Raw genomic sequence first — 15583 nt, forward strand, 5'->3', positions numbered from 1 at the left:
GGGCAGGATAGGGGTTAATAAATGTATTATAGGTGGCGACGGTGTAGGGGCGGCAGATTAGGGGTTAATAAATTTAATATAGGTTGCAGCGGGTTCAGGGAGCGGCGGTTTAGGGGTTAATACATTTATTATAGTTGCGGTGGGCTCCGGGAGCGGCGGTTTAGGGGGTAATAACTTTATTTAGTTGCGGCGGTCTAGGGGGGCAGATTAGGGGTGTTTAGACTCGGGGAACATGTTAGGGTGTTAGGTGTAGACAGCTCCCATAGGAATGAATGGGATGTCTGGCAGCAGCGAACTTGTACTTTCGCTATGGTCAGACTCCCATTGATTCCTATGGGATCCGCCGCCTCCAGGGGTGGCGGTTTGAAAACCAGGTACGCTGGGCCGTAAAAATGCCGAGTGTACCTGCTAGTTTTTTGATAACTAGCAAAAGTAGTCAGATTGTGCCGCACTTGTGTGCGGAACATCTGGAGTGACGTAAGAATCGATCTGTGTCGGACTGAGTCCGGCGGATCGAAGCTTACGTCACAAAATTCTACTTTTGCCGGTCTCGAGCCTTTGATAACTAAGGCGAATCAGCCTCGCCACAAATACGCTGCGGAATTCCAGCGTATTTGAGGTTGACGGCTTGATAACTACCCCCCTATGTTGTTAACTTCAAAGCAAGACTTCCATTAGTAAATTATGGAGCCATCATTACATATTATGCTAAAGAAATGTTTTTATACCATACATAAGGTGCTGAAAACGTGTCTTAACAATAATACTTCTTTTACCCAACATAACTTATTTACTATTTATGAACAAGAGTACTCTTCAATAATTGAGTTTTATATATGCATATTATTTTTTTTTCTTAAATACAAAAAACATTTCTAATATGTGAAGAACATTGGAATGTAAAATATTCACAGTAAAACAATGAATTACATTATATTAATATTGAATAAAAATGATTTGTTTTAAGGCATTTGAGTTTAAAGGGCTCCAAAGTGTATGTATATGTGTATATAGCTATACATGGGTGTATATTTGTTATGGGTTGAATGACACCCCAGTGCTGGCGGCCGTGAATCTGCAGGGGGCGGCGTTGCACCAATAGCTCACAAGAACTGCTGGTGCAATGCTGAATACGGAGAGCGTATTGCTCTCCACATTCAGCGGGGTCTGTCGGACCTGATCCACACTGTTGGATCAGGTCTGACAGACCTTTGTTAAATAGGGGCCAATAAGTAAAGCTGTATGAAAATCCTTGCAGAAAATTATTCCATCTAAATCGATAGATAGCATATTCTGTTTATTATGGTGGGAATCACTTTTTGTAATATTTATGATGGATTTTGTATTTTTACAAAAAGCAGACAGTTGGAAAGCTGTAGTTTTAGGGTTTATTACAAAAGGGAAAAAAGAAGAAGTGACACAGACCAGACCAGCGGGTGTTAAGTTGACAAAAATAAAGTTTAGTTTTGTAATACAAAAAGGGAACTAACTAAACAGAAATAATATTTAAAGAATGTTATAGTAACGTTAATTCCATAACCTCCAGGAACAATATATGCTTTTCATTAACATTATAGTTTCTTTCTAAACAAGTTTTTTTATTTATACGACTCAAAGAGGAGGGATCATGCGACTGATCATCATATTCCAGATCTGCTCACTGATAACATCATATAAAGGTATTAAATGATTGTGAGAGGGTGAGGGGAGCTACACAGCATTGTGTGAGGGGAGAGAAGAGACAAATAGCATTGTGTGAGGGGAGAGAGGAGACAAATAGCATTGTGTGAGGGGAGAGAGGAGACAAATAGCATTGTGTGAGGGGTGAGAGGAGACACACAGCATTGTGTGAGGGGAGAGAGGAGACAAATAGCATTGTGTGAGGGGAGAGAGGAGACAAATAGCATTGTGTGAGGGGTGAGAGGAGACACACAGCATTGTGTGAGGGGAAAGAGAGGAGACACACAGCATTGTGTGAGGGGAGAGAGATAAGACACACAACATTGTGTGTGGGGAGAGAGAGGAAACACACAGCATTGTGAGAGGGGAGAGAGAGGAGACACACAGCATTGTGTGAGAGAAGAGAGGAGACACAGCATTGTGTGAGGGGAGAGAGGAGACAAATAGCATTGTGAGAGGGGAGAGAGAGGAGACACACAGCATTGTGTGAGGGGAGAGAGAGGAGACACACAGCATTGTGAAAGGGGAGAGAGAGGAGACACAGAGCATTGTGTGAGCGAAGAAAGAGGAGACACACAGCATTGTATGAGGGGAGAGAGAGGAGACACACAGCATTGTGTGAGAGGAGAGAGGAGACACACAGCATTGTGTGAGAGGAGAGAAAGGAGACATGCAGTATTGTGTGAGGTGAGAGAGGAGACACATAGCATTGTATGAGGGGAGAAAGAGGAGAGACACAGAATTGTGTGAGGGGAGAGAGGAGACAAACAGCATTGTGTGAGGGGAGAGAGAGGCGACACACAGCAGTGTGTGAGAGGAGAGAGGAGACACAGCATTGTGTGAGGGGAGAGTGGGGAGACACAGCATTGTGTGAGGGGAGAGTGGGGAGACACAGCATTGTGTGAGGGGAGAGAGGAGACACACAACATTGTGTGAGGGGAGAGAGGAGACACAGCATTGTGTGAGGGTAGAGTGGGGAGACACAGCATTGTGTGAGGGAAGAGAGAGGAGACACACAACATTGTGCGAGTGGAGAGAGAAGATGCACAGCATTGTGTGAAGGAAGAGAGAGGAGACACACAACATTGTGCGAGTGGAGAGAGGAGACACACAGCATTGTCTGAGGGGAGAGAGAAGAGACAGACAGCATTGTGCGAGTGGAGAGAAAAGATGCACAGCATTGTGTGAGGGGAGAGAGAGGAGACAGACAGCATTGTGCGAGTGGAGAGAGAAGATGCACAGCATTGTGTGAGGGGAGAGAGAGGAGACACACAGCATTGTGTTAGGGGGGAGAGAGGAGATACACACCATTGTGTGGGGGGAGAGAGAGGAGACACACAGTATTGTGTGAGGATAGAGAGGAGACAAACATTATTGTGTGAGTGGAGAAAGGAGACAGAGCATTGTGTGAGGGGAGAGAGAGGAGACACACAGCATTGTGTGAGAGGAGAGAGGAGACACACATCATTGTGTGAGAGGAGAGAGAAGAGACACACAGCATTGTGTGAGGGGAGAGAGGAAACACATAGCATTGTGTGAGGGGAGAGAGGAAACACATAGCATTGTGTGAGGGGAGACAGAGGAGACACACAGCATTGTTTGAGGGGAGAGAGGAGACACACAGCATTGTGTGAGAGTATAGAGGAGACACACAGCATTGTTTGAGGGGAGAGAGCAGAGACACACAGCATTGTGTGAGGGGAGATAGATGAGACACACAGCATTGTGTGAGATGAGAGAGGAGACACACAGCATTGTGTGAGAGGATATAGGAGACACACAGCATTGTGTGAGAGGAGAGAAAAGAGACACACAGTATTGTGTGAGGGGAGAAAGGAAACACATAGCATTGTGTGAGGGGAGAGAGAGGAGACACAGAGCATTGTGTGAGGGGAGAGAGCGGAGACACACAGCATTGTGTGAGGGGAGAGAGCAGAGACACACAGCATTGTATGAGGGGAGAGATAAGATGCAGAGTATTGTGAGAGGGGAGTGAAAGGATACGCACAGTATTGTGGGAGGGGAGAGAGGAGACACAGCATTGTGTGAGGGGAGAGAGAGGAGACACTTAGCATTGTATTAGAGAAGACACACAGCATTGTGTGAGAGGAGAGAGGAGACCAAACATTGTGTGAGGGGAGAGAGAGGAGACACACATGCATTGTGTGAGGGGAGAGAGAGGAGACACACAGCATTGTGTGAGGGAAGAGAGGAGACACACGGTATTGTGTGAGGGGAGAGAGGAGACACAAAGCATTGTATGAAGGGAGAGAGGAGACACACAGCATTGTGTGAGGGGAGAGAGAGGAGACACACAGCATTGTGTGAGAAGAGAGAGGAGACACACAGCATTGTGTGAGGGGAGAGAGAGGAGACACACAGCATTGTGTGAGAGGTTAGAGGAGACACACAGCATTGTGTGAGAGGAGAGAGAGGAGACACGCAGCATTGTGTGAGGTGTGAGAGGAGGCACAACATTGTGTGAGTAAAGAGAGAGGAAATACACAGCATTGTGTGAGGGAAGAGAGGAGACACACAGCATTGTATTAGAGGAGACACACCACATTGTGTGAGAGGAGAGAGGAGACCCAACATTTTGTGAGGGAAGAGAGAGGAGACACAGCATTGTGTGAGGGGAGAGAGGAGACACAAAGCATTGAATGAAGGGAGAGAGGAGACACACAGCATTGTGTGAGGGGAGAGAGATGAGACACACAGCATTGTGTGAGAGGAGAGAGGAGACACACAACATTGTGTGAGAGGAGAGAGAGAAGACACACAGTATTGTGTGAGAGTAGAGAGGAGACACACAGCATTGTGTGAGGGGAGAAAGATGAGACACACAGCATTGTGTGAGAGGAGAGAGGAGACACACAGCATTGTGTGAGGGGAGAGAGATGAGACACACAGCATTGTGTGAGAGGAGAGAGGAGACACACAGCATTGTGTGAGGGGAGAGAGATGAGACACACAGCATTGTGTGAGAGGAGAGAGGAGACACACAACATTGAGTGAGAGGATAGAGGAGACACAGTATTGTGTGAGAGGAGAGGGAGGAGACACATAGTATTGTGTGAGGGGAGAGAGGAGACACATAGCATTGTGTGAGGGGAGAAAGAGGAGACACTCATAATTGTGTGAGGGGAGATAGGAGACACACAGCATTGTGTGAGGGGAGAGACGATACAAACATTATTGTGGTAGGGGAGAGAGAGGAGAAACACAGCATTGTATGAGAGGAGCAAGAGGAGATACATAGCAGTGAGTGAGAGGAGAGAGGAGACACAGCATTGTGTGAGGGGAGAGTGGGGAGACACAGCATTGTGTGAGGGAAGAGAGAGGAGAAACACAGCATTGTGTTAGGTGAGAGAGAGGAGACACACAGCATTGTGTGAGAGGAGAGAGGAGACACAACATTCCATGAGGGGAGAGAGAGGAGACACATAGCATTGTATTAGAGGAGACACACAACATTGTGTGAGAGGAGACATAACATTGAGTGAGGGGAGAAAGAGGAGACACACATGCATTGTGTGAGGGGAGAGAGGAGACACACGGTATTGTGTGAGGGGAGAGAGGAGACACAAAGCATTGTATGAAGGGAGAGAGGAGACACACAGCATTGTGTGAGGGGAGAGAGAGGAGACACACGGGATTGTGTGAGAGGAGAGAGGAGACACACAGCATTGTGTGAGAGATTAGAGGAGACACACAGCATTGTGTGAGAGGAGAGAGAGGAGACATGCAGCATTGTTTGAGGTGTGAGAGGAGGCACAACATTGTGTGAGTAGAGAGAGAGGAAATACACAGCATTGTGTGAGAGATTAGAGGAGACACACAGCATTGTGTGAGAGGAGAGAGAGGAGACACGCAGCATTGTTTGAGGTGTGAGAGGAGGCACAACATTGTGTGAGTAGAGAGAGAGGAAATACACAGCATTGTGTGAGGGAAGAGAGGAGACACACAGCATTGTATTAGAGGAGACACACCACATTGTGTGAGAGGAGTGAGGAGACAAAACATTGTATGAGGGGAGAGAGAGGAGACACAGCATTGTATGAGGGGAGAGAGAGGAGACACAGCATTGTGTGAGGGGACAGAGGAGACACACAGCATTGTGTGAGGGGAGAGAGGAGACACAAAACATTGTGTGAGGGGAGAGAGGAGACACACAGCATTGTGTGAGGGGAGAGAGGAGACACACAGCATTGTGTGAGGGGAGAGAGGAGACACAAAGCATTGTATGAAGGGAGAGAGGAGACACGCAACATTGTGTGAGGGGAGAGAGATGAGACAAACAGCATTGTGTGAGAGGAGAGAGGAAACACACAACATTGTGTGAGAGGATAGAGGAGACACAAAGCATTGTGTGAGAGGATAGAGGAGACACACAGCATTGTGTGAGATGAGAGAGAGGAGACATGCAGTATTGTGTGAGGGGAGAGAGGAGACACATAGCATTGTGTGAGGGGAGAAAGAGGATACATACAGCATTGTGGGAGGGGAGAGAAGATACAAACAGTATTGTGGGAGGGGAGAGAGAGGAGAAACACAGCATTGTATTAGAGGAGCAAGAGTGTGAGAGGAGAGAGGAGACACACAGCATTGTGTGAGGGAAGAGAGAGGAGACACACAGCATTGTGTGAGGTGAGAGAGAGGAGACACACAGCATTGTGTGAGGGAAGAGAGAGGAGAAACACAGCATTGTGTTAGGGGAGAGAGAGGAGACACACAGCATTGTGTAAGGGGAGAGAGGAGACACACCATTGCGTGAGGGAAGAGAGAGGAGACACAGCGCATTGTGTGAGGGGAGAGAGGAGACACAACATTCCGTGAGGGGAGACAGAGGAGACACATAGCATTGTATTAGAGGAGACACACAACATTGTGTGAGAGGAGACACAACATTGTGTGAGGGGAGAGAGAGGAGACACACATGCATTGTGTGAGGGGAGAGAGAGGAGACACACAGCATTGTGTGAGGGAAGAGAGGAGACACAACATTGTGTGAGGGGAGAGAGGAGACACAAAGCATTGTATGAAGGGAGAGAGGAGACACACAGCATTGTGTGAGGGGAGAGAGGAGACACAAAGCATTGTATGAAGGGAGAGAGGAGACACACAGCATTGTGTGAGGAAAGAGAGTTGAGACACACAGTATTGTGTGAGAGGAGAGAGGAGACACACAGCATTGTGTGAGAGGATAGAGGAGACACACATCATTGTGTGAGAGGAGAGAGAAGAGACACACAGCATTGTGTGAGGGGAGAGAGGAAACACATAGCATTGTGTGAGGGGAGACAGAGGAGACACACAGCATTGTTTGAGGGGAGAGAGCAGAGACACACAGCATTGTGTGAGGGGAGAGAGATGAGACACACAGCATTGTAAGAGAGGAGAGAGGAGACACACAGCATTGTGTGAGAGGATAGAGGAGACACACAGCATTGTGTGAGAGGAGAGAAAAGAGACACACAGTATTGTGTGAGGGAGAGAGGAAACACACAGCATTGTGTGAGGGGAGAGAGGAGACACAAAGCATTGTATGAAGGGAGAGAGGAGACACACAGCATTGTGTGAGGGGAGAGAGAGGAGACAAACAGCACTGTGGGAGAGGATAGAGGAGACACACAGCATTGTGTGAGAGGAGAGAGGAAACACACAGCATTGTGTGAGGGGAGAGAGGAGACACAAAGCATTGTATGAAGGGAGAGAGTAGACACCAGAATTGTGTGAGGGGAGATAGAGGAGACACACAGCATTGTTTGAGGGGAGAGAGCAGAAACACACAGCATTGTGTGAGGGGAGAGAGATGAGACATACAGCATTGTGTGAGAGGAAAGAGGAGACACACAGCATTGTGTGAGACAATAGAGGAGACACACAGCATTGTGTGAGAGGAGAGAAGAGAGAGACACACAGTATTGTGTGAGGGGAGAGAGGAAACACATAGTATTGTGTGAGGGGAGACAGAGGAGACACACATAATTGTGTGAGGGGAGATAGAGGAGACACACAGCATTGTGTGAGGGGAGAGAGTGGAGACACACAGCATTGTGTGAGGGGAGAGAGAAGACACACAGCATTGTGTGAGGGGAGAGAGAGGAGACACACAGCATTGTGTGAGGGGAGAGAGGAGACACAAAGCATTGTATGAAGGGAGAGAGGAGACACACAGCATTGTGTGAGGGGAGAGAGAGGAGACAAACAGCATTGTGGGAGAGGATAGAGGAGACACACAGCATTGTGTGAGAGGAGAGAGGAAACACACAGCATTGTGTGAGGGGAGAGAGGAGACACAAAGCATTGTATGAAGGGAGAGAGGAGACACACAACATTGTGTGAGAGGAGAGAGGAAACACACAGCATTGTGTGAGGGGAGAGAGAGGAGACATACAGCATTGTGTGAGAGGATAGAGGAGACACACAGCATTGTGTGAGAGGAGAGAAAAGAGACACACAGTATTGTGTGAGGGGAGAGAGGAGACACAAAGCATTGTATGAAGGGAGAGAGGAGACACACAGAATTGTGTGAGGGGAGAAAGATGAGACACACAGTATTGTGTGAGAGGAGATAGGAGACACACAGCATTGTGCGAGAGGAGAGAGAAGAGACACACAGCATTGTGTGAGGGGAGAGAGAAGAGACACACAGCATTGTGTGAGGGGAGAGAGGAAACACATAGCATTGTGTGAGGGGAGACAGAGTAGACACCAGAATTGTGTGAGGGGAGATAGAGGAGACACACAGCATTGTTTGAGGGGAGAGAGCAGAAACACACAGCATTGTGTGAGGGGAGAGAGATGAGACATACAGCATTGTGTGAGAGGAAAGAGGAGACACACAACATTGTGTGAGACAATAGAGGAGACACACAGCATTGTGTGAGAGGAGAGAAGAGAGAGACACACAGTATTGTGTGAGGGGAGAGAGGAAACACATAGTATTGTGTGAGGGGAGACAGAGGAGACACACATAATTGTGTGAGGGGAGATAGAGGAGACACACAGCATTGTGTGAGGGGAGAGAGTGGAGACACACAGCATTGTGTGAGGGGAGAGAGAAGACACACAGCATTGTGTGAGGGGAGAGAGAAGAGACACACGGCAATGTTTGAGGGGAGAGAGCAGAAACACACAGCATTGTGTGAGGGGAGAGAGATGAGACATACAGCATTGTGTGAGAGAAAAGAGGAGACACACAGCATTGTGTGAGGGGAGAGAGAGGAGACACACAGCATTGTGTGAGAGGAGAGAAGAGAGACACACAGTATTGTGTGAGGGGAGAGAGGAAACACATAGCATTGTGTGAGGGGAGAGAGGAAACACATAGCATTGTGTGAGGGGAGATAGAGGAGACACACAGCATTGTGTGAGGGGAGAGAGCGGAGACACACAGCATTGTGTGAGGGGAGAGAGAAGACACACAGTATTGTGAGAGGGGAGTGAAATGATACACACAGTATTGTGGGAGGGGCGAGAGAGGAGACACAGCATTGTGTGAGGGGAGAGAGAAGAGACAGAGTATTGTGTGAGGGGAGAGAGAGGAGACACAACCACCATTGTGTGAGGGGAGAGAGAGGAGACACACCATTGTGTGAGGGGAGAGATAGGAGACACACAGCATTGTATTAGAGAAGACACACAGCATTGTGTGAGAGGAGAGAGGAGACCAAACATTGTGTGAGGGGAGAGAGAGGAGACACACATGCATTGTGTGAGGGAAGAGAGGAGACACAGCATTGTGTGAGGTGAGACAGGAGACACACGGTATTGGGTGAGGGGAGAGAGGAGACACAAAGCATTGTATGAAGGGAGAGAGGAGACACACAGCATTGTGTGGGGGGAGAGAGAGGAGACACAGAGCATTGTGTGAGAGGAGAGGAGACACACAGCATTGTGTGAGAGGTTAGAGGAGACACACAACATTGTGTGAGAGGAGAGAGAGGAGACACTCAGCATTGTGTGAGGTGTGAGAGGAGGCACAACATTGTGTGAGTAGAGAGAGAGGAAATACACAGCATTGTGTGAGGGAAGAGAGGAGACATAGCATTGTGTGAGGGGAGAGCGGAGACACATAGCATTGTGTGAGGGGATATAGAGGAGACAAACATTATTGTGTGAGGGGAGAGAGAGGAGACACACAGCATTGTGTGAGGGGAGAGAGAGGAGACACACATTATTGTGTGAGGGAGAGAGGAGACATACAGTATTGTGTGAGGGGAGAGAGAGGAGACACAGCAGTGTGTGAGGGGAGAGAGAGGAGACATGGCATTGTTGGAGTGGAGAGAGAAGAGACACACAGCATTGTGTTAGGAGAGAGAGGAGACACACATATCATTGTGTTAGGGGAGAGAGGAGACACACACCATTGTGTGAGTTGAGAGAGGGGAGACACACACCATTGTGTGAAGAGATAGAGGAGAAACAGCATTGTGTGAGGGGAGAAAGAGGAGACTCACAGCATTGTGTGAGAGGAGAGATGATATTTAGCATTGTGTGAGGGGAGAGAGAGGAGACACACAGCATTCTGTGAGGGGAGAGAGAGGAGACACACAGCATTGTGTGAGAGAAGAGAGGAGACACAGCATTGTGTGAGGGGAGAGAGGAGACACACAGTATTGTGTGAGGAGAGAAAAGACACGCAGCATTGTGTGAAAGTAGAGAGGAGACAAACAGCATTGTGTGAGGGGATAGATATGGGACACAAATCATTGTGTGAGAGGAGAGAGAGGAGACACACAGCATTGTGTAAGGGGAGAGAGAAGACACACAGTATTGTGTGAGGGGAGAGAGAGGAGACAAATAGCATTGTGTGAGGGGAGAGAGAAGACACACATTATTGTGAGAGGGGAGAGAAAGGAGACACACAGCATTGTGTGAGGGGAGAGAGAAGAGACACACAACATTTTGTGAGAGGAGACACACAGCATTGTGTGACAGGAGACACACAACATTTTGTGAGGGGATATAAAATACACACACCATTGTGTGAGTGGAGAGAGGAGACTCACAGCATTGTGTGAGGAGAGAGAGGAAACACACAGTATTGTATGAGCGGATAGAGGAGACACAGCATTGTGTCAGGGGATAGAAAGGAGACACACAGTATTGTGTGAGGGGAGAGAGGAGAAACACAGCATTGTGTTAGGGGAGAAAGAGGAGACTCACAGCATTTTGTGAGGGAAGAGAGAAGAGACATACAGCATTGTGTGAGGAGAGAGAGGAGACACACAGCATTGTGTGAGGGGAGAGAGGAGACACACAGCATTGTGTGAGGGGAGAGAGAGGAAACGCACAGTATTGTGTGAGGGGAGAGAGAGGAGACACACAGCATTGTAAGAGGGAAGAGGTAGTAGACACACAGTATTGTGTGGGGGAGAGAGAAAAGACACACAACATTGTGTTAGTGGAGAGACAAGATACACAGCATTGTGTGAGGGGAGAGAGAGGAGACACACAGCATTGTGTGAGAGGAGAGAGAGGAGACACACAGCAGTGTGTGAGGGGAAAGAGGATACACAGCATTGTGTGAGGGGAGAGAGAAGAGACACAGCATTGTGTGAGGGGAGAGAGAGGAAACACACAGCATTGTGTGAGAGGAGAGAAGAGAGACACACAGTATTGTGTGAGGGGAGAGAGGAGACACACAACATTGTGTGAGGGGAGACAAAGGAGACACACATAATTGTGTGAGGGGAGATAGAGGAGACACACAGCATTGTGTGAGGGGAGAGAGCGTAGACACACAGCATTGTGTGAGGGGAGAGAGAAGACACACAGTATTGTGAGAGGGGAGTGAAATGATACACACAGTATTGTGGGAGGGGAGAGAGAGGAGACACAACATTGTGTGAGGGGGAGAGAGAGGAGTCACACACCATTGTGTGAGGGGAGAGAGAGGAGTCACACACCATTGTGTGAGGGGAGAGAGAGGAGACACACCATTGTGTGAGAGGAGAGATAGGAGACACACAGCATTGTATTAGAGAAGACACACAGCATTGTGTGAGAGGAGAGAGGAGACCAAACATTGTGTGAGGGGAGAGAGAGGAGACACACATGCATTGTGTGAGGGGAGAGAGAGGAGACATACAGCATTGTGTGAGGGAAGAGAGGAGACACAGCATTGTGTGAGGTGAGACAGGAGACACACGGTATTGGGTGAGGGGAGAGAGGAGACACAAAGCATTGTATGAAGGGAGAGAGGAGACACACAGCATTGTGTGAGGGGAGAGAGAGGAGACACAGAGCATTGTGTGAGAGGAGAGAGGAGACACACAGCATTGTGTGAGAGGTTAGAGGAGACACACAGCATTGTGTGAGAGGAGAGAGAGGAGACACACAGCATTGTGTGAGGTGTGAGAGGAGGCACAACATTGTGTGAGTAGGGAGAGAGGAAATACACAGCATTGTGTGAGGGAAGAGAGGAGACATAGCATTGTGTGAGGTGAGAGAGGAGACACAAAGCATTTTATGAAGGGAGAGAGGTGACACACAGCATTGTGTGAGGGGAGAGAGAGGAGATACACAGCATTGTGTGAGAGGAGAGAGGAGACACACAACATTGTGTGAGAGGTTAGAGGAGACACACAGCATTGTGTGAGAGGTTAGAGGAGACACACAGCATTGTGTGAGATGAGAGAGAGGAGACATGCAGCATTGTGTGAGGGGTGAGAGGAGGCACATAGCATTGTGTGAGGGAAGACAAAGGAGACACACAGAATTGTGTGAGGGGAGAGAGAGGAGACACACAGCATTGTGTGAGGGGAGAGAGAGGAGAAACACAGCATTGTATGAGGGGAGTGAGAGGAGACACAGCATTGTGTGAGGGGAGAGAGAGGAGACACACAGCATTGTGTGAGGGGAGAGAGAGGAGACACACAGCATTGTGTGAGGGGAGTGAGAGGAGACACAGCATTGTATGAGGGGAGTGAGAGGAGACACAGCATTGTGTGAGGGGAGAGAGAGGAGACACACAACATTGTGTGAGGGGAGAGAGAAGACGCACAGTACTGTGAGAGGGGAGAGAGAGGAGTCACACAGCATTGTGTGAAGGGAGAGAGAAGACGCACAGTATTGTGAGAGGGGAGTGAAAGGAGGAGAGAGGAGTGAAAGGAGGAGAGAGGAGACACACCATTGTTTGTGGGGAGAGAGAGGAGACACAACATTGTATGAGGGGAGAAATAGGAGACACACAGCATTGTGTGAGAGGTTAGAGGAGACACACAACATTGTGTGAGAGGAGAGAGAGGAGACACTCAGCATTGTGTGAGGTGTGAGAGGAGGCACAACATTGTGTGAGTAGAGAGAGAGGAAATACACAGCATTGTGTGAGGGAAGAGAGGAGACATAGCATTGTGTGAGGGGAGAGCGGAGACACATAGCATTGTGTGAGGGGATATAGAGGAGACAAACATTATTGTGTGAGGGGAGAGAGAGGAGACACACAGCATTGTGTGAGGGGAGAGAGAGGAGACACACATTATTGTGTGAGGGAGAGAGGAGACATACAATATTGTGTGAGGGGAGAGAGAGGAGACACAGCAGTGTGTGAGGGGAGAGAGGAGACACGGCATTGTGTGAGGGGAGAGAGAGGAGACATGGCATTGTTGGAGTGGAGAGAGAAGAGACACACAGCATTGTGTTAGGAGAGAGAGGAGACACACATATCATTGTGTTAGGGGAGAGAGGAGACACACACCATTGTGTGAGTTGAGAGAGGGGAGACACACACCATTGTGTGAAGAGATAGAGGAGAAACAGCATTGTGTGAGGGGAGAAAGAGGAGACTCACAGCATTGTGTGAGAGGAGAGATGATATTTAGCATTGTGTGAGGGGAGAGAGAGGAGACACACAGCATTCTGTGAGGGGAGAGAGAGGAGACACACAGCATTGTGTGAGAGAAGAGAGGAGACACAGCATTGTGTGAGGGGAGAGAGGAGACACACAGTATTGTGTGAGGAGAGAAAAGACACGCAGCATTGTGTGAAAGTAGAGAGGAGACAAACAGCATTGTGTGAGGGGATAGATATGGGACACAAATCATTGTGTGAGAGGAGAGAGAGGAGACACACAGCATTGTGTAAGGGGAGAGAGAAGACACACAGTATTGTGTGAGGGGAGAGAGAGGAGACAAATAGCATTGTGTGAGGGGAGAGAGAAGACACACATTATTGTGAGAGGGGAGAGAAAGGAGACACACAGCATTGTGTGAGGGGAGAGAGAAGAGACACACAACATTTTGTGAGAGGAGACACACAGCATTGTGTGACAGGAGACACACAACATTTTGTGAGGGGATATAAAATACACACACCATTGTGTGAGTGGAGAGAGGAGACTCACAGCATTGTGTGAGGAGAGAGAGGAAACACACAGTATTGTATGAGCGGATAGAGGAGACACAGCATTGTGTCAGGGGATAGAAAGGAGACACACAGTATTGTGTGAGGGGAGAGAGGAGAAACACAGCATTGTGTTAGGGGAGAAAGAGGAGACTCACAGCATTTTGTGAGGGAAGAGAGAAGAGACATACAGCATTGTGTGAGGAGAGAGAGGAGACACACAGCATTGTGTGAGGGGAGAGAGGAGACACACAGCATTGTGTGAGGGGAGAGAGAGGAAACGCACAGTATTGTGTGAGGGGAGAGAGAGGAGACACACAGCATTGTAAGAGGGAAGAGGTAGTAGACACACAGTATTGTGTGGGGGAGAGAGAAAAGACACACAACATTGTGTTAGTGGAGAGACAAGATACACAGCATTGTGTGAGGGGAGAGAGAGGAGACACACAGCATTGTGTGAGAGGAGAGAGAGGAGACACACAGCAGTGTGTGAGGGGAAAGAGGAGACACAGCATTGTGTGAGGGGAGAGAGAAGAGACACAGCATTGTGTGAGGGGAGAGAGAGGAAACACACAGCATTGTGTGAGAGGAGAGAAGAGAGACACACAGTATTGTGTGAGGGGAGAGAGGAGACACACAACATTGTGTGAGGGGAGACAAAGGAGACACACATAATTGTGTGAGGGGAGATAGAGGAGACACACAGCATTGTGTGAGGGGAGAGAGCGTAGACACACAGCATTGTGTGAGGGGAGAGAGAAGACACACAGTATTGTGAGAGGGGAGTGAAATGATACACACAGTATTGTGGGAGGGGAGAGAGAGGAGACACAACATTGTGTGAGGGGGAGAGAGAGGAGTCACACACCATTGTGTGAGGGGAGAGAGAGGAGTCACACACCATTGTGTGAGGGGAGAGAGAGGAGACACACCATTGTGTGAGAGGAGAGATAGGAGACACACAGCATTGTATTAGAGAAGACACACAGCATTGTGTGAGAGGAGAGAGGAGACCAAACATTGTGTGAGGGGAGAGAGAGGAGACACACATGCATTGTGTGAGGGGAGAGAGAGGAGACATACAGCATTGTGTGAGGGAAGAGAGGAGACACAGCATTGTGTGAGGTGAGACAGGAGACACACGGTATTGGGTGAGGGGAGAGAGGAGACACAAAGCATTGTATGAAGGGAGAGAGGAGACACACAGCATTGTGTGAGGGGAGAGAGAGGAGACACAGAGCATTGTGTGAGAGGAGAGAGGAGACACACAGCATTGTGTGAGAGGTTAGAGGAGACACACAGCATTGTGTGAGAGGAGAGAGAGGAGACACACAGCATTGTGTGAGGTGTGAGAGGAGGCACAACATTGTGTGAGTAGGGAGAGAGGAAATACACAGCATTGTGTGAGGGAAGAGAGGAGACATAGCATTGTGTGAGGTGAGAGAGGAGACACAAAGCATTTTATGAAGGGAGAGAGGTGACACACAGCATTGTGTGAGGGGAGAGAGAGGAGATACACAGCATTGTGTGAGAGGAGAGAGGAGACACACAACAT

General features: G+C 48.5%; 1 protein-coding gene across 3 annotated transcripts in view; it reads left to right on the plus strand.

The window, feature by feature from the left end:
- Positions 1-1531: 1531 nt before the first annotated feature.
- LOC128652800 (uncharacterized) overlaps positions 1532-15583 on the plus strand; it is a 600730-nt gene continuing 586678 nt past the window's right edge. For all 3 annotated transcript variants that reach the window (XM_053705739.1, XM_053705741.1, XM_053705740.1), the window contains exon 1: positions 1532-1679. In XM_053705739.1, the coding sequence (XP_053561714.1) occupies positions 1628-1679 (52 nt within the window). In that variant the 5' untranslated portion in view covers positions 1532-1627. The remainder of the gene's footprint in view (positions 1680-15583) is intronic.

Source organism: Bombina bombina, chromosome 3 (genome assembly GCF_027579735.1).
Source record: "Bombina bombina isolate aBomBom1 chromosome 3, aBomBom1.pri, whole genome shotgun sequence".
Classification (NCBI taxonomy): Eukaryota; Metazoa; Chordata; class Amphibia; order Anura; family Bombinatoridae; genus Bombina; species Bombina bombina.